At 41.1% G+C, this 26,235-nt stretch overlaps 1 protein-coding gene across 1 annotated transcript; it reads right to left on the bottom strand.

Annotated features, from left to right (window-relative positions):
* LOC307028697 (mothers against decapentaplegic homolog 3) lies at positions 1 to 25,901 on the bottom strand. Its single transcript, XM_079663945.1, has 8 exons — positions 25,147 to 25,901; positions 8,011 to 8,204; positions 7,587 to 7,721; positions 6,226 to 6,351; positions 5,107 to 5,319; positions 4,860 to 4,997; positions 4,233 to 4,377; positions 1 to 2,674 (listed from the first exon to the last, which is right to left on the bottom strand). Exons 1-8 carry the CDS (start codon positions 25,347 to 25,349, stop codon positions 2,551 to 2,553), a joined length of 1,278 nt encoding a protein of 425 aa, XP_079520071.1. The 5' UTR covers positions 25,350 to 25,901; the 3' UTR covers positions 1 to 2,550.
* Positions 25,902 to 26,235: the final 334 nt, after the last annotated feature.

Below are 26,235 nucleotides of genomic sequence, written 5' to 3'. Positions count from 1 at the left end.
TTTCATCACCACAAGATATATTTTATTCATAGACCAGCAATAATACACAAAAATATAAAGCATCACATCCACTTTTTATAGGCAGAGAAATATAAAGGGTATATTTGTATACAAGACATCTAAAAAGACAAATTTAGAGCACATACATAAATCACAACTAATAACAACGATAACAGTGAACACTTAAAACAAGGCGGGAAGTCTCACTATGACTTGAGTTTATATAAATGAAACATTTGCTTGCAAAATATAACCAACTTATTACATTGACTATGGGGTGGGTTTATCAAAATAAAAATCATACAGATTTAAGAAATATATATTTGTATGGAGCAGATAGTCATAAATTATCCCACCATTCACATTTAAATCTATTTTCCTCTCAATATCGTAAATAACATTCCAATTGCAATTTCCATCAAAATTATTCTTTCTCTTTTTCAAAAATGTTCAACCCTCCATTGGGTTAAAAAGAGCCATTTAGGGTAACAAATGCTGCGTTCAAGGAGCCTAGAAGCTCTATGGCGAGGTGTCTCAGATTGGTAGATGCTACTTTCTCTGAAACCATCCCACCTTACAGTTTTAGGGTTAAAAAGTCATGATCATTTAAAAAGACATCAAAAATCTTTTGGCTTCTTCAGTAAAATCGTATGGCTTGGCTGTTCTCTGGAGTCCCTATAAATGTTAAAGACTAGCACCACTGGGCTAACATTAACATCAATAGCTGGGTTAATGTAAATAAGTACTGTAAAACCATTCAAAATATTGTCCGTGTTCACCCACTGTGTCTTTGTTCAGTGTTATAGAACCAGAAGGAAATCGATCCACTTCCACCACAGTGGGCGGCTGAAAGGAAACGGGGTCAAAGCTAAGACTCTGCTTTTCTATCAGCAAAAAGCTTTCCTCAACATTTTCTTTTTCAGGTTTTCATTTGCCCATTTCAAAACCATCAACATTATAAAGGTTAACGGTGGCAATATATCACATGTATGTACTGCATGTACATATACCTAAAACAAAACAAAAAATAGGGACATCAGACTTTGAGAAGCTACTGTTATTTACATGCCTCTGCCCATCTAAACATGTCCCTTTGTAAAGAGCTGTGCTTTGTCCTGAAACTGCCTCGTCCTCACATGTAGAAAAATACAAGGTTAGCATCCCCAGATTTGGAGCAGTTCTTTTTTTTTTGTGTATGCAAAAACACGTTATCATTTTACCCTCCTACAAAAATAATTGGTAGCAAAATAGACTTTAACGTCTGAAGAGTCATGAATCTGTCCTTTTCACTGGTTTCTGTACATAATTCAGCTGTTTGTAATTTTCACGGTCCTGAGTGTGCAAAAATTCAATATCACTGATGGCAAAAATAAGACCAATGTTATGGACTGCTGAGAGAGAAAATTAAAAAAGCAAAGGCATCTTCCTGCTCCCTTTACACAGCCCTCTGCACAGCACACACAAGTGTTCCACCTACACTTTGTGTACAATGTATAATTTAACTAAAAGTTTACAGAACAGCAAAGTATGTGAGATGTTTTCAAGTTCTGTGTAAATCATATACTACCTAGTACACAAATACACAAGCTGCAAATTATTTTGCAAATTGGCAAATCTTCCTGAAATGAATACAGGATATATTTCATATAATCTTCTGACAAATCCACGACAGCTGTAAGGCAAGCTACAACTGTAATGAAATGTAGTTTGCCGACATCACTTTACTAGCGTATTAACATTTAATAAAGTGCACCATCCTCCTAATCACATTTGAACAGTGCCACTGTCTTTTTTAAGTACTCATATATGGGTTTGGGCTTTGTTCTGGAAACTCTTATCTGTTGAGACACTGTGTTATTTGTATAACGGGCTGCATATGACAGTATGAAAACGTAAACAAATGCGGTTACTAGGTTTGCATTATATTCCTTCACACAGTGTTTACAAATGGCGGTTGAACATTGCCATTATATTATTAATTTTCAATCTATCTCACTGGGTCACATTTGTAAATGTCTTCATAACCTATCAAATGCCCAAATACAGAAACAAAGTCAAGTGAAATGCATAACACATGATCTTATACATGCTTTACAAAATAAATGCTTAAAAAAAAATATTTTTTATATCCACTTTTCACTATAACATCTGTACAAAATAAAATGTAAAAATTAGGAAAAATGAAATTTAAACAAAAGAGTAAAGAAATAAGAATCTCTTCCAATGAGAAATAAACTCCTCCCTTTGCTACAGCCTTTCTGGCACTTATTCATTGCCATTACAATAAATCTGGACATAATGTGGAGATCACACTAACCTGGTACTGCTTTAATGCACTTGTCCCCTTTCGCCACAAACAACATGAATATAAAAAGTGCTACTGACAGCGGGTGGGGAGGAAGGACTGAGTTACAGACTGAGGATTGGCTGAATCGGGTAAGGGTGGGGGGGGGGGCTCATCGTCTTTCCGTAGTTGTGTAGCGTCTCTTGCCTGAATGCAGTCTGTGTGTTTTTAGTCTCTGACAGGAAGTGGGAGGATGAAGGGTTTCCCTAGGAGACGCTAGAGCAGCGGATGCTGGGGGAACCCATTTGTGTGAGCACCTTGTCGAGCCACTGCAGGGGGCCGTTCAGGTGCAACTCGATCCAGCAGGGGGTGCTGGTCACCGTCTGTCGCCTGGGAGACAGAGGAGAGCACAAAAATGTGTTGACTACAGGGAAAAGCTGTTGAGAGCAAATGTTTGGAAGTAAACGTAAAGTAGGAGGTTTTGTTCATAAAAGGTTTTCAACTTTGTAATATATGAACCTCTGAAAGACTTAAGGATGTACAAAGTGATGATGAGGTTTCTCCATTGACACATTTGTTCTTCATTATAGTAAAAGATAAACCTTGGAAGAGGCAAAATAAACAAAACCTTTCCAGACATTCAACCTCTTCACCTCCATATCCTTTGGATTCCCCCACATAGGAAAACCCTCTCTGCTTTTATCACAGACGAGAGGAGAGGCAAAAGTGTCCATAGTAATATAATGTATGAGTCTAAGTGGAGCTAAGTGACAGCTCTTAAGCCTGAAGTGTCTGGGGAAAGACCAGCATCAGCTGCACAACACATTGCAGACACTGTAGGAAAAAAAGCAGTTTGTATGAGCTATAAAAAAAGAGGGATTATATTTCCAAAAGAGTTCTGGTTACAGTGTTCCTCAGCCAGGGAAATAATTCTTGCCATCTTTTCTGACAAATCATGTAAAACTAAATGTTTTATCCGGTTTAGGGATAAAACAAACCCCATGTTTTGAGGCGAATCAAATAACCAACACCATGATCTTTGAGTCAATGCCAAGAACAACAGCAGGCAAAATGTATCCTGTATGTTGTTATACATCTAATTTAGGTGTTGGCGAGCCAGATGAACGCAGACACTTGCCAGCTGCGTGATTTCCCTCTGGTTTATGTGGTTTGTTTGATGAGTGCTGGCAACACAGCTTCTGTCTGAATTCATTTGGTGCAACAATTATAGTTTTTTTATTTCATTTTTTCTGGTTATGTTTTTTAAGTAGATTAAAAATGATTAAACAGGTAAAAGGAACAAAAGAGTTTAAAGAAAAAACAACGGCGAGCCAGCAGTGAAGCAGACGGACAGTGAGCTGTGGGTGGAGGCCTGGCTGCTCCAGTAATCTGAATCCTGTTTTTAAGTGTCTCCACATGTCAGCATTTAGTCTGGACAGGACTGGTAGGCAGTCGCTCTCAGCGCAAAGGTTTACCCTGGAGGAAATCTCCTGTGCCGAGCCGACTTTCAGCCAATCAGCAGCTCCTCGTGTATTCAGTCTCCTCTTTTCTTACTATCAGTGAGTCACACTGTATGTAAAACAGGGAGGGTAAGAGCGAGGGAAAGTCTGACATTTCTTTTTGACGCAGCACATGTGTGTTTGCTTAAAAATAGTCTGGGGCCCGTTTCCATTGATGAGGGCTCGGCGACGTCACGCACCGGATTCACCCGAGTGTGAGCAGATGCCTGAGAGCGGGGGCGGCCGGACTGTGGGATGTGATTCACATACTGTTTGTTTCTATTGTCTGTGTTTACACAAGGGCTTGCTAAGGACTTTGCATAACGGTGCTTCTGACAAGTTGGTTCAGGGTTTTATCATCCGGTTAAGCAGTTCAGCTCTGGTTTACCATTAAGAAAATGAGAAAGTGGTTTTCATTGAACCACAGCTGATGTGTGTCAGCAGCTCACCTGTACTCGGCTCCCCAGCCCTTAACGAAGCTCATGCGGATGGTGCACATCCTGGTGAGTTGGTACACAGCCTCGAAGCCCTGGTTGACCGACTGGGCCAGCAGGGCCGCAAACTCCTGGTTGTTGAAAATCTTCAGGTTACATCCTGTAGAGAAGGAAAGAAAACACACAAACAAGAGTGAAGCCACACCGACTGGTCACAATCACTTGGCTCTCACTTTATTCATTAGCGTACATAATACTGGGGACAGAGGGTTGGCTAAAACTCATCGTATACAGTATAGCATTTTGCAGCAACAGGGGGAGCTAAACAAATTGATTAACTGTCTAACGGGATGTCACACTGCATTGTGGGTAATGCTCTGAATATTAATATGCTTCAACAAAAGTTATATTAAAAACTTTTTTTGACCGCAATAATGTATTTACCCTACACATTTAAATAATAACAAAGTAATTTGCAGTTATATAGTATATAGTAGATAGAATAGAATAATGATATATAATAATTAAATAGTAATAGGCAGTTATAGACATACAAACAAAGATGTCTCAAAAAGGTGCCCCATTGGTTACATTTAGCTGTCTCAGTTAGGGAAAACACAACTGTTTCAGCTTCACACTGACCTGGGGGGATTTTGCAGACAGTGGCAGGGTGCCAGCCGTAGCGCTGGTTACAGTTGGGGCTCTGGACAAAGATGGCGCTGTCACTGAGACACTCAGCAAACACTTCTCCTCCGATGTAATACAGCCGCACCCCGCGGCCTTGAAGAAATTAAAATGAAGTCATGAGAAATTACAAATGCAGAGGGATGTATTGTTCGTTATTGGTATTAAACCAATCATCAATCAGCGGATGTAAAATCCACAGTACCAATATGTCTGCGCGTTAGCTCCAGAGCTGCGTTGCGGTTGACGTTGGACAACAGGCCCAGGCAGAACCGCTCTGAGTTGGAGGGGTCCGTGAAGCCGTCCACTGTCAGCGAGGGCTGGGAGGCGTGGAAGGTCTCTCCTACTCGCTGGTTCAGCTCGTAGTAGGAAATGGAGCACCAGAAGGCCGGCTCACAGTATGTGACTGGCTGAAGGTCTGACACAGAGAGGGAGAAAGATACAGTTCGCTTTCATCATCAGACCGAACTCAGAACAACAAATGTAGATATCAGGGAGGCTGTGAATATACTTGAATGTGCATATCAATAATGCAATGCTTATAATAAATATATACAGAAAATAAATGCCTTACAGTAGACAGGATTCAAGGTTTAGAGGATAAGAAGTGCAAATCAGAGAAATAATTGCAGAAAACAGAATAGAGGGGATTAAAATGAAGAGCAACTGAAGCAAGGAAGAGCTAAATGTGGGGAGAAAAGGGGTTGAGGTGGATGTTGAATGGGGAGAAAAACCTAACCAAAGAAAACATTCGGGCCGAGCTTGCGTAACAAAATGTCAATTCCATGCGCTGCTTTCCAGAAGCTTTTACCAGACCTAATGTGGAAACTTAACCCTCACTGGTGGGACGTGGAGCCAAAATGGTCAAATGACAGGCCTATCCAAGATCATTTTCAGTAACTTCCACTGGTTCTGGTCATTTGCTATTTTCCCCTCAACATGGCCACTCTCTAACAACCTCAACATTTCATCCTTGGCTTTGAAGTCCAGATCAGAGCTGCCAAATTAAACTGGTGTGATTTTGTTATTCAACCAGAGGCTTTCCAGACAGGCCCCCCTGGAGTTTTCCCGTACTGATATAATAAACAACGGATATTGTCATTGAAGTCAGTGAGGGCTGAATGGTGTCTTGGCCTGTTCAACAGCGAAGACAAAGGCTTCTTTCATCACCTGGTTTCCTCTTACAAGAAAACCGACTCAGATCAAACAGACTATTCCCACTGGGGAAATACACTATTTAAAAATGTGTCTGTAAGTGAAGGCATGCAGACAGAGAGGAACACAAACACACAGACACACACAGACACACATAAACACAATTTACCTAAGTTGCTGTGTGTGGGTGATACAGGGTTAGGTGACAGGTTTGGGGAGCTGGTGTCCATGCTGTGGGTCATCTGGTGATCGCTGGTCTCTCCATCCTCACTGAGGTAACCTGGAGGTGGCGTTTCTGAAACACGCAAAAACAAACAGACAATCGCAACAACTTGAGTTCAAGGTCCTTCAAATATATCATTTGCAAATGTCTGCTGTATACGTATAGTAGCTGGCTGATTGAAACACTACAGAAGAAGACAAAAACACTGTCAATCTAAAAATGATTACACAACATTCAATCATCATCAAATAAAATACAATTTAATGATGTGTTTACTGATTGTGAGGTGGGAGTATGTTAAATAACAATTGTTGAACCATTTAGATCGGATGCTAACGTGTTATCACTGTGTCAGACTGAAAGGGGTGAAGGCACTTAGAACCACAACCAATTAAATAAGTCAATTATTTTGTACAGTGACAATGCAGGGTAAGAGGCTTTTCAGAGCTCAACCGAGAAACAAAAGATTGGATTTACTAAAAGCATGGACCACAAACATCTGAACTACTTCTGGTCCGCAGGATAAAATCTTCTCTTAGGAAGAACTTTTGATAGGTAGAGTGATGATGTGTTGCAGTGAACAAGCCATGTTTATGTTAACCGTTTGACCCTGGGACAGAGTCCTGCATCGGGCCGGGTACCCAAAAAGTGATTCGCGGGTGGTACTTTTTCAAACGCTTTTTTCCAGGTTCGGTTCTGGGTAAAAGAAAGATGATGCGGGTCGGGTCGCAGGTGTTGGATAATAAATATATTAAAATTATAATAATTTAGTTTAATGTTTAAATCCTCAGACCTCTCCCCCGCGGGACAGCGCATAATCATAACCTCTGCAGCGCATCTATCTGCTGCTGAGCGCGCCACATTCGAAATGGCTGAGGTGAAGCTCTCCAGCAGAGAATACAGCATTTTCAATAACACTTCCTCAAGAGCGAAATCCAACGTCTGGGAGGCTTTTGGTGTCATCCTAGATGCAGAAAATAACCAACATCCCACGCTTTTTGAGACAAATATGCAACTGCGTGTGATAATAATTGCACGTTTTCACTGCTCATATATATGTGGGTTCGGGTCGGGTTGCGGATCCTGTGCCGATGGGTCGGGTCGGGTTGCGGAACTAATTAGCAATATGTGCGGGTAGCGGGGCGGGTTCGGTATTGCACGTCGCGGGTGCGGGTCTTGAAAATCAGACCCGTGCAGGACTCTGCTCGGGGATACATTGGATAATCACACTTTTTGTAAATCATTTGTATCCAAGTTATGATGTGAAGGAGTTTCTGGGTGGGATCCATGTTAGGCAGCATTAGTACCTGGTATGTAGTTGCACTGGGGCTCAATGCCTGCAGGGAAGTTGGTGTTTTCTGGGATCGAATGGCTGTAATCATCTAGAGGTGGGAACTCACTGGGGATCTCGGTGTGTCTGGGCACCAACACAGGGGGGAGGACTGTAGGATGGACACGTAGACAAACACAACAAGTAGTTATTAGACAATAGCAATAGTGATTGGTTTCATGTCTGGGTAACATAAATAAACAGTGTAGTATTTGATTAGCTCTCTATATACAACCAAGTCACTTAAAGTGTGTTTTGGAAACATTCATAACTTCAGAGAAAAGGGCCCTCACAGCTAAATGAAATAAATCTAGACAAACTGTCAAACGCCAACCTTAAAAATACTTGGAAAACTCTATGAGGAAATGATAAGAAGAGATAAAGGGCGCTCCAGCTCGTACCAGGCGTCTCCACCCTCTGGTAGTGGTACGGGTTGACACACACTTCGTCCTTCTTGGTGTGGAAGGCGTACTCGCACAGCTCCACCGCCCGCAGCTCGTGGTGGGACTGCAGGTCGGGCCAGCGCCACAGGCGGCAGTAGATGACGTGAGGCAAACCTTTCCTGTGGGAAACCTGCAGGCGGCCGTCCAGAGACCTGCAGGCGGGAGGAGAGGAGGAAGCAGAGACGTTAGTCAATAACCTTTCAAATGAAATACTGAATACCTGTGTCATGATATATTTATCGCAGCGCCAGATTTTGCCAATACACAGCCATATAATCAACTCACTTGTACTCTGATCTTTCTTTCACACTTACTGTAAGAGACAATTCTGTCCTCCAAATCATCTTTAGCACCATGTGTTTACTAGTGTTTTCCTCCGGGCTCTGACACTGACCTCCTGCTGAGGAGAATCCCAGCTGTGTGGGCGCCGGTTATGAGGCGATATCTTAGAATAAACATCCGCCTTTGAGATTTCATGTGTGTATAACAGGAGTTTCATTGTGTTGTTTAACATCTGCACTCATCTTGTATACGGGATGATGGTTAAGGCTTCTAGATAGTATCGAGTTATTGTTTGATGCTACAGATTGTCATAATGGGCATGTAGCCTTTAATCTCTGAGCACATTGACCAAAAAACACACTTGTCATCTTATGCAAGAGGCCATGACCATTATGTCCTTTCTATCAATCTGTCTCACCCACTCACTCTCACACAGACACAGAGTAGGGGTCAAAGACGTAAGCTAAAGCCCTTTATAAGGACACATGTCAGTCCACAAATAAAAAAACAAACAACTGAACTCTAAGCAGAGCCCGATCTGGGTCAGCCATTGTACTTCCTGCAAGCAGAGAATAGTATTTTAATTTTTCATGGCAAAGGCTTTTATTCAAGTCCTCTGTACTTTCAAATGGACTGTGGAGAGTGTGTGTTTGGGTGAGGAGCCTTGAATTTGTAAAGGGTGTCCGAGTACATTTAGTGCACACAAGCATACAAGAGCATACTGTACAGTTGAAGAGGAAAGCTATCACAAGAGGATACAAAACAGCCTGAAAGTGAGAGGCCGAGTGCACTCTTAAATACTTGTATGATAAGATTTCCCATACAGTGAATACAGTTGCCATCATTTTTAAAGCCATTTCTTTATTTAGCAGTCCAGTAGTCACCATAACAGAAGTGAAAGTTGACAACAGCTATTATTTGTAATCAAATACACATAAAACAGCAATGTTTTTCCTTCACCTGACTCGGTGTCCAACGCTTTTTACATTCAGTTTTGTAAAGAATGTCTTATTTTTTAAAGCTTTTGCTTGGTATAACATTATATTTCAGAATGAGCTAAAGCAACACCATGCAGGTTATCACAGCTTACAAAAAGGGAAGTGAGCAACAGTAATATAATAATATTCATAATGATACAAATCTGTGACATCAGGGCTAGGAGCATAGAAAACCAGGCAGATTTCAGAAACTGCAATAAATATTACTGCTAATAATGTCAACTTTTTAAAGTTGAATTGTACCTAGTAACATATAGTTTGATGTCTTACAGTAAATGTTACTGAGGTTCTACTTGACGTGACTGGTGTTCCTCTTTTCTAATGCCGTTTTCCTGTGTTTAGCGTGTATTGTGATTTATTGGTTCCATTTCCCTTTACCACAATTCATCGTTTTTTTGGTTTCAGTTCGTGAATGATGTGATCTTTTTAAGTCACCTCAAATGTCAACAAAATATGTTGTCACTCCTTTATTAAAACAAATTGGTCCTTGATTTGCAACCTTGTATTGAAATGATTGGACCAAATTAATGAAACACAAAGACAGTTGAATCCCAGCTACAATGAAAAAAGAAACACGGTGCATGATGCACGAGGCAAACACAGTGAACACACAGACAAACGTTCACAACAATCGCAGAAGAAACGCAGATATTAACTTAACAGCACGAACTTAGCAATTACGTACAACAGAACAAGAAACCATTCGTAGCATTGCTTCATACCATTACTCATAGAAAGAAACTTCAATGGTATCTTTTGATTAAATGGTATACAATCTATAGTGTTCACAAACCATGACGGTTTACTCTCTCATATAGTAGTTTTATTTTATTAAATTGTTGAACTTCCCTTTACTGAAGAAATGTTTGATTGCAAGGTGAATAAAAATGTAATAAGGAAAAAAAACAAACAGTAAAAACTGCTCCTGCACCACGATCAAGCCTCAGCATGACGTGTGGAGGAGGAGAAGCAGCACTGTCTAAACAGGCAACCTCAGATCCCACCTAACAATTAGAAATGATTTGGAGCTTAGAGTGCTTCAGTTATGCAGCAGGGGGGTTATGGCTAGAAGGGATCCGTCTTGTGTAAAACTCTCGCGAGAGTTTGGCTGAATGTCACGTGGCTGAATGTTTACGTTTGGCAGGCAGCCTTTCAGTTACGATCGTTAACATCAGTTGGCCACAGCAAATTATGGTGAGAAGCTAAACTATCTATTAATTCTGTCAATGACAGGGAGTGTGATTGTTGAAATAGGGTGTTAGCGGTCTTGCTGTTCAAAGAAGAATGACAACACTGTAGATCACCAACACTATGGTTTATTTTTTATTTACAGGCAAGTCAACGTTGTCGCAGTAAAAGTCCCAAGATAGCTCCCTGCGACCCCAAATCCCCAGTTGGGTGTTTATGGGTGGGATCTGAAGACTTCCAAGAATCCAGGATGGAAGTTTTTAACCTCTGAATCAATAATGTATAATTTGTCGTTGAAGGCCGCCATCAGCATGTTTTGCCAAATAATTGTGTGTTCATATTTTACGCAGCAGTCTACTGTGTGGTACTGTAAAACAAATGAATCATTTCACTATCAATCAATCTGCTGATTATTATTTACAAGAGCACCCACCAGTTTCCTAGAGTCTAATCATTGAATTACTAAAAATACTTGTTTAATAGTTATTAATCTGCCAGCATATGCATGTATTTATCTAATTGCTATTATTTATAACCAAATAAATATTTGTTTTAAACATATTTAAAAATTAAATCCTAGAACAAAAAGTATCCATACCACCGTCAACTTTCCAGACTTGCATTGATTTTTAATTCCATCTGCAGGGAGATGACAAGGCTATTTAAAATGTGAAAGTGACATCTTTAGGTCATCTCGATACCCCTCTGATTGAGAACAAGAGCCAAAGCTTCCACGCTTCTCTGCCAAGAGACAGTCAGAGGGAAATTGATGTCCAAAAAGGGAAAGGGACAAATTGGTATAGATTTTTGGCCTCAGGGGAAATTGTGTCAACATCATTGTGTTTCATGACCCGAAGCGTCATGGCTGAACCTGACCGTTACACTAAACCAGCTCCATTTCTGTGAATGGTGTGGGATGCAATCTGTCTGTGCACACACACACCCCCACACACGCATTCACACAAACACACAAAGGTATGAGCAACAGTAACATCAAATAACTTTAGGGGTTTCCCATTATGTTAGTAATCTTCTGTCTGAAGGGGAAGTACACAAACTTCACATATTGTTTCTGTATGTGTGTGTGTATGTATGTATGTATGTATGTATGTATGTATGTATGTATGTATGTATGTATGTATGTATGTATGTATGGTTGAGAGAAGTGTTTCATATCCTTAAATGGATTATATGATGCAAAGAATTGTCATGTGCAAATAAATGTACCTTTAAAGAATACATTTGTATATAAATGTGAACATTGTGGATTTGTGAACAGAGTGCAAACAACAGTGAAAGAGAGGGAAGGGAAGATAAATTGTCATCTAGTAAAGTTATATTGCCGAGTGCTGAAGTAAGAAAGGAGGGTCCAGCTGCGTGTGTGTGTGTGTGTGTGTGTGTGTGTGTGTGTGTGTGTGTGTGTGTGTGTGTGTGTGTGTGTGTGTGTGTGTGTGTGTGTGTGTGTGTGTGTGTGTGTGTGTGTGTGTGTGTGTGTGTGTGTGTGTGTGTGTGTGACTGACTCATAAAACAGACCTAGACAGAGCAGATTGAGCTTCACTGAGCTCAGGAAGGAGGGGGCAAAACAAACACTCAGAGGCATGCCCAGTTACGCTCAGACACAAACATATACAATGTGTGTGTCCAGGCTGACCATGGTGCGAGCAGTTCGCACACACACTCTCCCTGAGGACCTTTTGACATAGACTTTTTAAAACCCTCTTCCAAGCTTAAAACTCAAATGCGATCCACGCTCACTCAACAGATGCCAGCTAACAGTAAGGGAGCTGAACGCCTTTCAAAATCAACTTTATTTTTTAGACTTTACAAATATTTCTTCCGGAAAGGGGACATTTGCATTACAGCACAGTGAACAATCAATATAATACATAGAAACAACTAAACCACTAAACAACCTAGACAAAAACAAAAGCCCATGATCATGATTTCTCAATAAAATCAGACTTAGATTTCGTTCACAACCTGTAGTTTATGAATCAACATCCTCATGACCTGATCCTGTGTTGCAACTGTTACCGCTCGGTAAGTTGTTTAATGCCAAGGAAATCAAATAACTCTCCATCTTGGTTGGTTCTGATTTTTTGTTGTCTTCCCACAAAAAGTGTTAAAAACAAAAATTAAAATAAATGGTTTGGGATACTTTGTCTGCAAGTGCATGTAAACATCCGGTGCTCTAGTCACAATCTGTCCTGTGAGAGCACAGGGGGGGGAGGACAGGGGGGAGGATGGATAAAGAAAGGAGGGTGCTGCTGGACAATAGGACAGGCAGGCTGTCTCAGCAGCTCAGGGCAGCTCAGAGTGTCTGTGACCGGGCCCCTAAACCCCCCCACTCCCTCAACCTCCTCCGTCTGTCCCACTATCCTGACCGCCCTGCCTCCGTCCCAGTACCGAGTGAAGAAGGGGGGGGGGGGTGTAGTGCTGAACTGGCCTTTGTGCCTTTCATAAAGTATGTGGCCAGTCTGTGGAACCACGACCAAGAGGAGCTGCAGACAAATGACATTTCCCCGTCAGCCGCTGTCTTCTAGTAACAACATGTGAAGACACAAATCATTCACTAACTCTGGAGAAGTGGCTGCAATAAAGTTTAAGTTATCAAAGCTAATTTAATTGTCCTTAAAACTGCTATATCTTCTACTGCAGCTATCCCCCAGCTTGAATTAATTTTAAACCCACTTCAGACCTGTTCTTGTGGGACTGTCCAATCCATTACTTGTTGTGCAAGCTTCAAAGAATCTGCAACCAGAGGACTAATCACATGACATCAACATTAAACTAAAAATTGATACAGTAGCAGTTTTCCCTCTCTTTCTCTCCCAGTTAAGTTTGTTCGAGGGAGGAGTTGTCCCTGAAATGCTTTTTTGAATCTTTTGGGCAGATTGTGCTTAACAGGTGTGCTATATGTATATCTTGTTATTTAAATATATTTGTTTTTTTGTATCTTCGGGATTGTGGGAAACAGTATTTCGATCTCTCTGTCTGTACACACAAACTGAAAGACTGACAATGAAGTTGACTTTGACTAGCACCCAGCGCAAGTGTTAAAATATTATCATTTCATTAAGAAACTGTGGAAGCACTTTTGGGGCTAGTCCAATGACAACGATGAGTCTGAGCTCATGTTACAGTCTGAAGTCACAGAGTGCGCAAATGCCATTAACATGTAACATTAAACTGAATAGCTAGATAAAACGTTCCCCTTTCTTGTCCTTGATGGTGAAGGACAGTTGGCAGTTAGTATTGGTTAAGGTATTTTTTTCATTTCATGGATATTTCCTCAAAGTGGACTTCCAAATTGATTTCAAATAATTTCTTATCAAGACTTTTTTGGTTTACACAAATATGTCATTATGGGGCAGCAGGGATCTACTGATCAAAGAAAAAAAATGCTCAAAGGGCAAAAATCCTGGCACGTGAGTCCATTCCTGTACTCACACAGAGGAACGTATTTCACACACCCACCTCCCACTCTTTCTGGAAAAGCCATCAGCCTTCTCTTACAAAAGCAGGAGCGGGTGTGAAAAAATGAGAACCAGTAATAGAGTATGAGAGAAAAGCAAGTCTGAACGTAACCCACAGGTGATATCATAGTGCCGGAGTGATCGGGGACCACTGAAGGATTTGAAATAAGAAACCAGCAGACAGACGACTGGCGAGGCTAGATGGCAAATACAGTTCTCGAAAAGCGGGGGGACGATAAAGGACTGGGAACCATTAGTTTTACTGCTAATGGTCAATGAGCTGAGCAGCCCCTCTCCCTTGCATCAAAATGACGAATGGTTGAAAATATTCCAGATTCAAGTCATTAATAAACTTCTCTGCACAGTGTACAGTCCACTTCAGTTTTTTCCCATTGGACCAATGGTTAAAAAGTCCAACTTTGAATGTTTAAGCATTAACTGCGATATTATAACTATAGTTATTAGTTATAGACGCATCAGGACTATTACATGGAGCTTAAATGGAAGTTTTTGATATTATTATTAAAAAAAGACTGATAGTTACTTTTTTGTAGTGCTTTTAAAACAGTTGTTTTCTCAGTTACTTATTCCAAGAAAATGTAATTTATATATACAGTCTATATCTTTGATGTTAATCCCTTACGGCCCGGCCACACAGCGGCGTGCGTTGAAAGCTTCCCCATTCACTTTGAATGGGGTGACGTCACTTTTCGCCGAACTGCATTGCGGGAAGAGACGGGGAGCTTTGCTGGCGTGGCTCGCTGCAAAAGTTGAGCAATGTTCAACTTTTGAAGCCTCGGAAGAAGCGTCAGCCAATCGAATCATATGCCAGTACAAGCTCTAGCCAATCAAACCGCTGCTTGTGTGTCAGGGGCGGGAGATTCATGTGATTGGTTGTTGGTCGAGTTTCAGACACGCCCGCCGGCAAGCTTCAACGCCGCTGTGTGGACGGGCCGTTAGTCAGTCCCAAGCTTACCTCATTGGTTGTTTATTGATTGAATATGTTTTGAGCTCATGTCAGAGTTTTAAAGTATAAGCCTACTGTTTATATTTAAGGTATGTGAGCTGAGATGTGCAACTGAGAATACTCAGAAGTAAAAAGTAGACATCTTCAACAACTCTTTTGACATTTGTAATCCGTCTATTTTTATTACTGCTCATCCATTAAGCCTGGAGGCTATCCCAACCTGCACTGGGAGCCATACAGATTCAGGTTTCTGGACTGTTGGAGGAAACCAGATCACCTAGGGTTCCCAGCAGACCAGATAAAATAAGACATAGTTAAATAACGCTAATGCTTCACAACCTAGAAGTTGGCATGTTGGAAGAATAACATTTAACAGGAAACATTTCAATAGTCAATCCTGATTTTGAAACGGAGCCTGGTGTTACTAATTGGATGTTTTGACAGTTTAGTGTCAGGGGAGCAAATAAAACGTTTCAGGTTCTCCCCATTGCCTAAAGTGTTGCTCTTATCTTAAGCGCTGATTAAATTATTACTGTTTTCAGACACCCTCATAGAATAAATTGCCTTTTAAGACATTATCATAAAAAAAGGCTGTTAATGTAATTTTTTTGTAGCCTCCTTTAAAACAGTTGTACTTTTTCCAACAAATGTTAATTTATACAGTCTATGATGTTAATCCCTTAGTCAGTCCCACAGTTTACCTCATTGGTTGTATTGGTTATTGATTCAATATTTTTTGAATTTTAAAATATAAGCGTATTATTTATTTGATAACAGGTGACTTTTGTCAACCAGGGTTTCCTTTCGAGTGAGTCCTGGACCACTGTTGTACTTTCAGTGTCAGAAACTGCTTATCTGTTCACTTGCACTTGGGTTGTTAAAGTAACCCCACGTTTCCTTTTAAACCACTGCTACTCGACGTTAAGTTGTTTTGTTGTACATATCCAGCTGTAGTCCAGCACCCTTTAGCAGCCGTGGTGGTGGTGTTAGTGGCCAATGGAGCACAAAGACTGGCTTGTTGTCTGGTGAACGTGTCTGTGTGTGCGTGTGACTGTGTGTTTCCGTGCTGTGCACATGCACTCCCCCGCAGATAGTAAGAAGGCCAAGTCAAAGCAGAGCTGTCTCTCTAACCTCCTCCACCCGCGGAGCAAGCTGAAAACCTAACAGCAGCCAACGCCCTCTTCAAGGCCCCGGCAGGCAGAGAGCATTCCTCTGAGCTGACTAACCACACACACACACACACACACACACACACACACACACACACACACACACACACACACACACACACACACACACACACACACACACACACACACACACACACACACACACACACACACACACACACACACACACACACACACACACACACACACACACACACACACACACACACACACACACACACACACACACACACACACACACACACACACACACACACACACACACACAGTTTGGTTAATTTAAACCATTCAAATTAGTTTCATATTGTGTTTTTTTTTTTTAATAATGTTGTTATTCATTTAAATAGCAGACATATCAGTATTAAACATTTCTTTATATCACAATATTATGACACTATCCGTCTATCAAACAATAAACAAGCAGTAGCAGCCAGGTGAAGCCACATTCAGTTTTTTTTAGGTTAAAACTCTTTAGTTACAAGAAATTACACACCATTACATTGCTCCTTCAGTCTTCAAAAACACACACATACACACACTTAGTGGAGCAGTATCCACTTTCTATTAACCAAATCAAACAATGACAGGAATCCTAAACCCAACCTTCAAGGGCAACTTACAACCATCATTAGACAGCCAACCACACACAGACAGACAACACACATAAACTCTGTGTGACCCGCTCTGTGTCCCTGTCCAACAATGCTGTCTCGGGTGACTCAGGTGTGATAGTTGACATGAATGCTACCTCAGCGTGTGTGTGTGTGTGTGTGTGTGTGTGTGTGTGTGTGTGTGTGTGTGTGTGTGTGTGTGTGTGTGTGTGTGTGTGTGAGATGATGATGAAGATAGAGGTGAGAGAAAAACAGCAAGGTGGTAAGGACCAATTATACTTAATTGATTAATGTACATGATACTCAATCAATCTTTTAAATCCTTTTGCAAACACTTCCGTGTATCAAATGTTATTTAAAGTGACTATTTAGAATGTTGTTTGGATCATACCTAACATTTTGATCAGATCCACTTGGACTTGAATACATTTTCATTTCAAGGTGTTCAAATGTCTCTGGACCAAAACCAATCATTCTACCATCTGACCACAGCAAGGAACCACAGCATCAAATATGATGACTAACAACTGATTCACTGGGCAATAACGGTAATATAAAAAGATTAAACACAGTTCAGAGAGGAAATATGCATTGATAAAGACATAATACACAAACTATGCTAATGACAGGATGTGACGGACTCTCTGTGCATACTGTATGAGCAAGATGAATGTGTGGCATTCAAACAGCTGTACACCCGATATCCTCCCAACACAGGAGCTGCAGTTAGTGTGTCTTTGTGTAGTTGATCATCCAGACACTTGCAGACACACTTCTTTTGATGCTGAACTGCTGTCTAGCTGGAAAACAACCCAGCTCCAGCTCGGCTATTATCGTGTTTCTTTTTCTGCATGCCAACCACAGTAACCGCAGTCTCCCTCTGATAAGCTTGAAAATCCAACCTACCGTCTCTTTCTCTTCCTTCATTTAAAACCCTGGGCTTTCTGGTTTACCTTTCTCTTTCAAATTGTTATCCTCTTAACTTGTTTCATCTCTATCACTTTAACTCTCTTTATCCTGTGTTCTGCTGTCTGTAATTTATGTATCATTAAATCTAGATCCCCCACTATGATGACAGGCCCTCCCCTGCAGCACCAGACACAACACTGGGAATCCCCAACTCCATTTCTTTCCACTGTAGTCACCCTTTATGACATAGCTTCTCTAATTCTGCCCATCTCAGCATGCCATAGCAGTATAAACTATAGCATGAATCTGTCGGATAAAAAACTCTTGGATAAATGCACTTGTATGTTGGTACCAACCCGGTAGTAGGTCTGGGAAGAGACAATATAATATAGTTTTGGTAATGAGAACAAAGAGATATTTCTTCCAATACCCGTCTTTGAGCTTTCGAGAACACAAAGTGTTCTACAAAAGTGTTCAAAACTGGCTCCATTTCAAAACTATTTGATTAATAAAATAAGTAAACAAGACTTGATTCAAAAAGGTAACCGCATGTTTCCTATTGTTAAAGGATTACCAAGACTAATCTAGGATTGGCATCTATTAGTTCTGACTTGTGATACGTTCTGGATCACAGACACACCTCTACATGATTGTGTAGCACTGGTTTGATCACTCATTCTTTCACAGCCTGAGTAAATGAATAGAAAGAATCCTCTTAACCAAAGTGTCAGCAAACCCCCACTTAACAAGAGACACCGTTTGGACACAGGTCTCTTCCTGTAAATGGCAATGTTTATAAGAGTAAAGAGTAAGGGTTCCTCTCTTTTGCAGTCAATCTCATTCTGAGTCAACATTATGTGGTGTTCTTGTTTTAACCCATCTTTTATTTCTGTTCCTGGGATTCCTTCACTGCCTCCCTCCTGCACTGACATGCAGCGTTGTGAATCAGACTGCAGTGTTGCTGCCAGGAGGGATGTGTGTGGACAAGACCAAAGCACTCCCCAGCACTGGCCAAAACCCAGACTAAGCTAGGGTAGGTAGCTGTTAAGGAATCCACTCCCCCAGGCTCTGTGGAGAGACATAACACACACACAACACACACTCATTTATCTGAATATACTACCCGTTTCTTCCCACTGAAGTAGATCATTTTGCTGCTCTGCAAGTCCTATGTAAACTTTTAAACCACTTTTAGACATAGAGGCTGAAATATTGATGTGTTCATCTCAGTGTTATTAACTGTTCGGCTTTCACAGTCATACCATACGGCCTCTGTTTAAACATGACAGCACCATTGCAGATAGGTAAACTACACAATTTCTGTGTAATACTTGCCTTTTATTGCCCAATATAAATGTCAATATCACACTACTTTTCCATCTATCAAAAATAGTATTGCATATATTGTTTGTATAAGTCTGAAACCTACTAGATTCAATTGTTCAAGTGATTTACTCCCAACAAATAATGAACACTTGTTGGTACTAGCTTCTTTAGAGTTATTATTTTCAGTTTTTATTTTATTTAAGTTATTAATTATACATTTAGAAGAAAATTGTTCTTTGTTAAAGTGTTATTGTAAACAGTATGCAACCAAAAAGGTAAATATATGAAAATGTCCATGTGTAACAGAAAACAGTGCATGTGAACAGGCGTGTTGAGTCTGCTTTAGTCTGGTTGCTTACAAAAGAAACCATGCTTTGTGAGAGTCAACGTTCTGCTGATGACGTGGATATATTTGCAGTATATAATGACAATGGCCTGTAGGACATTTTCAATATATTGCCTAACCCTAGTAAGTATTTGTTGTTACATACTCTAAGTTATGGGGGTAGAGAAGCTGCATCTACTGTCAGTGTTTTGTGTCATACTAGGTCAGCAATGAAAATTGCACAAAGTTAAAAATGTTATCTGAACAAACTGCAATGACAAATAGTGAGTTTGAAATCGGCAAAAGTTTCCCTTAGAAGGTACAGGACCTTCATCATCGAGGTAAAGATAATGTAACCATTTTTACTATCAAAAATGACTATTGTTAGAAAACAGAACGCAAATAGTGGCCTCTTGTGTCAAAATCTGGTGTTTTGTTGACCGATCAAACCAATGTGACCTATTCCCTCTAACCCTGACTTTGTGGTTATTTTTAATAATCTGCTCAAGAGACGGACAGCAGTCACAGCTCCTGTGAACCAGGAGGGCTTGTCACAAGAATATTTATTATTGGGCAGCTACAGTATAACCATCTGAGATATAATCTACCAACCTACAAATATGAATAAAACAGACCTGTCTTTTGTTTATAAATGTACACGAGTCTCCTTGAACAACAGAGAGAGAGTACATTGTTAGTCATGCTTTCACATTCAAACAGTGGGTGCAGGCCACCACACTTCACATCTAAAGCTCCTTACACACCGAGTCGATTTTAGGCGTCGATAGATGTCGGGCCGTCGATGAGCGTCGTGTCGCCCTACTCAGATTGGTGTGTACTGCACCGCCTTTTCGGCCGTGCCGACACCTTCCGCCGCCGATTCAACATGTTGAATCGGGAGGCCGTCGGCCAAATAAATCACTCTGATTGGTTGTTCAGCTTAGCGAATCAGTGCATTAGAAGCGAAACGGAAGTGAGGGACCCAAACAAACTATTAAGAAGGCAAATCTGAGATTTCATTTAACTCCAGCTCTCGACACAGGTTCGGGAAAGTCCCATGAGCTTCTCGTTGTAGAGTAAAAATGGAACGGACACGCTATTTGTTGTTTGTTTATATCACGCAGTCTGTTCTTCTTCTCTCGGTTATCACGCAGTCTGTCTTCCGGTTGTTGCCTCTTTTGAATGACAAATACACACTACCGACGCCTGCTGGTAAGGAGAGTTATTGCCACTCACGCATGCACAGTTTGTACGTGCAACTTGACCGTCGGCTGAAGTCTTTGCGGTGTGTTCCAGTGCGAAACATGGTCAAGACGCAGGAGACGTGAGGCGACTTTCCATCGGGACGTGTTCTTTGGTGTCAGTTTGGTGTGTAAGAGCTTTAACCCAACCATTGGAAACTGGTAGATTCCTGGCTTGAGGCATTTTACACACCAATGTTTGTGACTTACTAAAAGGAGAAAGAGGGTGGAAAGGAGGGAGGGAGAGGAGGTCAACACCACAATGCCACAATTGCTTGTTGTTGAGTGACTAAGATTTGAATTTGGGCAGCAGCCCCAGAATTCACTTGTGAGGGAAAAGTGAAAACAGCTCATTGTGAAAACCTCAGTGACCTAAAAGGCAAATAAAGCAGAAGCCCTGCCCAAGTGATAGGCAACGCACTATATACTGGGAAAGCCCTTTGTTTACAACTTCAAATAGAAATTTAAATCAAAGGGACTGTGACCAGCTTTTTCATAGGATGCAGACATTATCTCTAGTGTAAACAGATTGTGACATACAGACACAATGCCCACGCTAACCACCCACATCCAGAAATAACTTGGAACCAAACTCACCAAGTTGTGATACCGTGGCTTCAAACCAGAGACTGTCATGATGCTTTAAAAATGTCATCTAGCAAAATAAAGACTAAAAAACTGACATCTGGCTTTCCCAAATCTGTTAAACATCTAAATATTACTACTTGGCAAGGTAGGTTTGACAGACTTAACTTTGGACCAAACCTATAAACATCAGTAACTTTGTTTGACATAAATGGGGAGAACCCTGCGAGCTAGTTCAGGCAGTCAACTCGAGCACCAATCATACATTAACACGTGACGCACCTCGTCCCTATTACAACCAACCAAACACATTCTCCTAAACATGCCGCTCTATTTAAGCTGACAGGTCTTCCTGCCTCTGCCTCGCTATGCTGCTGCTGCTGCCACTGCTGTGTTCACTTGCTATTAGGGATGTAACGATATACCGAATATCGCGGTATCGCGGTAAATAAACTTCCCAATACCGTCGTGAGACTGACAAAATCTACCGCGATTTTCCCAAAAAAATAATTTAAAAAAAATATAGTATTTTTTGTAAACACTTTTTTTTTTTTAAACCTTTATTTAACCAGGTGGTCCCATTGAGATCATCGATCTCTTTTTCAAGAGATACCTGTCTAACATGGCAGCAAGTAGGTTACAACATGAAAATAAAACAACAGATAACACAAAAGGACATCGTATTTACAGGGCTACATTTAAACACCTAGAGACATTGACAAGTATCAACCATATATTTATATCTCGCCCTGTCAATAAGCCTGGCGTTAGACTTTTTCGCTGTCCGTCATTTCGACAGACAGGATCATAAAATATCCGTCATAATCCCTTATTACCCGTCGGGTCTGAAAAGTTCACGATAGAGCATGCTCGTGAACTGTCAACGGGGGGCGGTGTTATGCCGTGTGTGCATGCACTTCGCGGGACGCGCACAGCGTAAAGCAAGACCTCCCAGACATGTATTGATCTGTACGGCAAAGTACGGTTTGGAAACTATATCATTTCCTTTTGGAGGGCATGCATAACACGGCATAACACCAGAGCCTCGCTGCGGGGAAACGTTGGTGCTGTTCCGAGTTTGTTTTAATCTGTCAAAATGACAGACTGCTTTCAGATTTTTCCGTCATTGTTAAATAAAATATTCGGTTAACGCGACCACTGCTGTCCCAGCAACATCAGTACCAAGCGAGAGAGTTTTTTCCAGAGCAGGGAATATTGTAAATGCCCAAACATCCCAGCTTATAAATACCTGGAAATGTGGACATTCTCATATTCCTAAAAACCTGTCTGATGATGCTGAGTGAGTGACTAGTGAGTTTGAGTTGAGTTACTTGAAAAACTAAAGTGAAACTTGATTTATTTTATTGCAGGGTCTGATTATTAAATGTCCTTGTTTATTTGTGAGATGCAGTGGCATAAAGAAAATGCTTACTTTGTTTGGTAGTACTAGTAGGTACAAAAACACTGGTTTTCTTGTTCCAGTCTGTTACTGTCACTTTGTTTTTGACACTTTAAAATACTGCTATCCTACAAAAATGCTGTAAAAATCAGATTTATTATGTAATAAAAAAACATTTTCCGAGTAAAAAAATGTTTTATTGAAAAAAAAAATTCAGATTTTTTTTCTTCTTCCCTTTATTTTTCAATATCGCGATAAATACCGTACAGTGGACTTTTTATCGCGATATTATCGTACCGTGAGTTTTTGGTATCGTTACATCCCTACTTGCTATTGCTGCGTTCATGTTCCTGCTGTGTTTCATGTTGCTGCTGCTTTGCCTACCCCACCACCACCCCAGCTTCCACCCCGGCTTCCACCTGTAAGCTCGTGGGATAGTTATCTAATCATCACTTAATGTTCTTTGTAAAACTGTGGAGTGATGAGGCCCGAGCCTAGACGCCAAACTCAAACTATATGCTGCTTCTAATAAACATATTAAGAAACATGTGAGTTGTCTGACTGAACTAGAAAACATTAGCCTTTCGATTTCAAAATCAGCTTCTGGTATTTGGCCCTCTAGGATATCTGATATCTGAATCCGCAGGGATGAGTGAATCACCTGTTTTCCTCATTTCCAATAGCCATAATCCTACTTTGAAATTCCCCTGACAGATACTTGATCTGCTAATCCACCGGACCTGATGCAACAATTGACTGGATCTATGCACAGCGCACTGCTTCCCTAGGCACTCAGCATCACGGCAAACTGTCATCAAGAGGGGTAGCGATGAGCCCCATCAGGGAGTAAATGTGTCAGAGAGATAGGAGCTGACCTCCTCACGGACAGGCCTGAACACGAAGGCAGCTGCTGTCAGCGAGCCACTGCGCAGGGGAATTAATAGAAACAGCAGCTCTCCAGGGACACTGTTAGCCCACACTGACAACCAGATCTGATCTGAGGTCATCTTAATACACTCCCCTTCTTCCCCTCTGCATTAGTGGTGGCGAATATGAAACCTGGATCATGACAAACATTATTTAACTTTCCGGGTAGGCTTAACTCTGAACGCTGGTCCAGGCCCGTGCAAGCTGTGATATGCACACTTGGGGCAATAAAGAATGTGGGAGTGCCCGGTGCATGGGGTTCAATTTTCATCCGACACACAGTAAGCTATTAAATCTGCATTGCCCACACATGCAAGTGAGACTTTCCTGAACGGAAGCAATACTTCGAGGCCTTTATGTGTTACTTATAACTTGAAAATCAGAAGAAACTTAAGAATAGCTGTGAACATACACTCTGTTGCCATTTTACGAGTATCAACTGACTGGAATTATTGAAATCTAATATGATAAAAAAACTAATACAAATCCGGCTTTCATGCAACTCATACTGTTCAGTTTTGTTAAAATAGTTGATGGGAGGTGTTCATTTAATGTCATCCTTATTTTGGAGGGTTTCTATTGTGGGGTTGTTGAGTTCTGTTGCACTATAGTGAAAGTCCTGTTCTTTTATTTGGTCTTCAGGGGCTCATTGAGGACTTATTTTACTACTGATTTTCACCTGTTAATTATTCCCACATAGTTGTATGCTGGAACCTGGGAATATTTGATAAATATTTTCTAGAATAGAAGAGACTTCTACGATGCAGCTGTACAATCACATTGTACATGCGGTGGACCACAATTCCTAGGTGTGTTATTAAACTGGGAGGTGAGTGTAGAGAATGTAATCCATGCTGCCCTGTTATATCTACACACAGTCCATTCATGCTGTAAATTGGAGAGTGTACTCCAAGAGAGATCTGAGAAAATTAATACTCTTTTGGCAGGTTTGTGTTTACAAAGCATCTCTTGCCTGTATCATCCTGTCACTATGGGAAGAGAGCTGATGTTTATAATTTAGCTGAATGCTTGATAGTGAAGAGCAGTAATGTGATGTTGAATGTCAGAGTTGATTTTTGGTTAAAATACTCTTTTGATAGACAAATGCCTACATAGATGCATTGAGAGGAGAGACAGCTGCACAGACTCGCCCACGCATTCACACAAACCCACAGCAATAGAAAGTGTCCCAGATTAAGGCCAAGTTATATAACCTGGACTCCATTGGTGCTTCTGCATCGCATGTGCGTTGCTGGCTAGTACACATTATATCCTTATTTAACAACAGGACTCCAGTTAAACTTCAATTTAAAAAAACTCTGCACAAAAAGCCTCTCTTGGCCTTAATGAATGATTGCATTGAAGCTAACTGACATTTGCTAGCTTTCTCTATGGACCACTGCTAGCTCGTTAAGCATTGCATTAGCCACAATGATACAGTATAATTAAACATTTGGAGGAGTTTTTAATATTGACGCAAGACAGGAAGGGGAACTCGTCAGTCAAGTGAGGATGCCATACATATGTGAGTTAAGGTGTTATAGCTAAACACTGGGATAACATGTGAGCTGTTTTCTTAAACGAAGCTGTAATTAAACGTCTGTATAAAGTATCCAACTCAACAAAGTTCACTGTGATGCGGAGTTCACGGTCCCCATCACTCTGCTTACCTCGGTATGGTGATGCATTTTGTGTTGATATTCTGGGTAGTGATAGCTTTCTCTAGCTCGTCCAGCTGTCCCGTCTTCTTCAGCTTCTTCACTAGACTTTTCACCGCCTTTTCACACCATTTCTCCTCCTGTCCGTTTTGCTCTCCCTTCTTCCAGCCCAAAAGTCTTTTAACAATGGGGGGAGTGAAAGGCAAAATTGACATCTTGAGTTCAGTTTAAGTCCTTCCAGTGTCGAGAAGTCCCGGTGGGTCAGGAGAAAAACACGGAAACTGTTCTGCAAAACGGCCCAAAACAGTGGAAGCGAACGCGTTATTTAGCCAAAAGACAAATTGTTGTTGTTTATTAAGAGAAACACCGACGCATCCCGGAGTTAAACCCTCCCGTTTTTAGCGCACTCCGTCTGGCTGGAGCTCAGCCGTGAACTGTGTGCACCGGTAGTCTGCTGCAGCGCTGTGGATCTAGTGCTACTCCGCCGCGAAACCTAGTCCCGTCTGCACGTATTCAATCTAACAGATTTCTACATACACCCAACACGAGTCCCGCCCAAACTACGTATTTAACTCTAACCAGGTTCAAGCAACGAGCTGAAAGTATTTTATCGGTTTATTTTGTCTTTGCTGCCTTAACCTCCGATTACCAAAGTTTTGCTGAGTTCATCCGCGGTGCTGGGTCTCCCGAATAAAGTCTGCATCTAATGCAAATGCAGTCTGAGCTGCTGCTGAGAGTCACCATTCAATCTCCAGACTGCACAGCAGACCTGCGAGAGGCCAGGCTGAGCAGCTGGCCAAATGTGCTGCGCTGATATTGCACAACCCCTTTCTTTTCTCTGCAATTGCTTGCTGATGAAAGTTGCATGGGGCTGTGCCTAAATGAGCTGTCACAACCAAACACATGCACAGATAACTTGATGTATGCAACACCTAGAAAAAAAGGAAATTGCTTGTGACAGCAATTAGAAAGTTTAATGAAATGTTGTACTTTTTGTCCTGTTTTTTTTAACCCCATAGGTGTACTATCTAAAATATATGATAAACGTATAGTTTAAGTAGAGATTGGCTATACTTAAACTACATTTCCACAGACAAAAGT

This window comes from Notothenia rossii, assembly GCF_949606895.1.
Source record: "Notothenia rossii genome assembly, chromosome: 2".
NCBI classification, from domain to species: Eukaryota; Metazoa; Chordata; class Actinopteri; order Perciformes; family Nototheniidae; genus Notothenia; species Notothenia rossii.
The sequence above is the reverse complement of the archived record's forward strand: the minus strand, read 5'-3'. Positions and strand labels throughout refer to the sequence as shown.

Bases quoted from the DNA above. Each gene is read 5' to 3' on its own strand.
- LOC307028697 (XM_079663945.1), bottom strand. From the start codon at position 25,349: ATGTCAATTTTGCCTTTCACTCCCCCCATTGTTAAAAGACTTTTGGGC. The intron at 4,998-5,106 runs GTACTGTGGATT...AATTTCTTCAAG, and splicing joins GCTAACGCGCAGACATATTG to GCCGCGGGGTGCGGCTGTAT. The intron at 4,378-4,859 runs GTCAGTGTGAAG...CCTTCTCTACAG, and splicing joins TGTCTGCAAAATCCCCCCAG to GATGTAACCTGAAGATTTTC.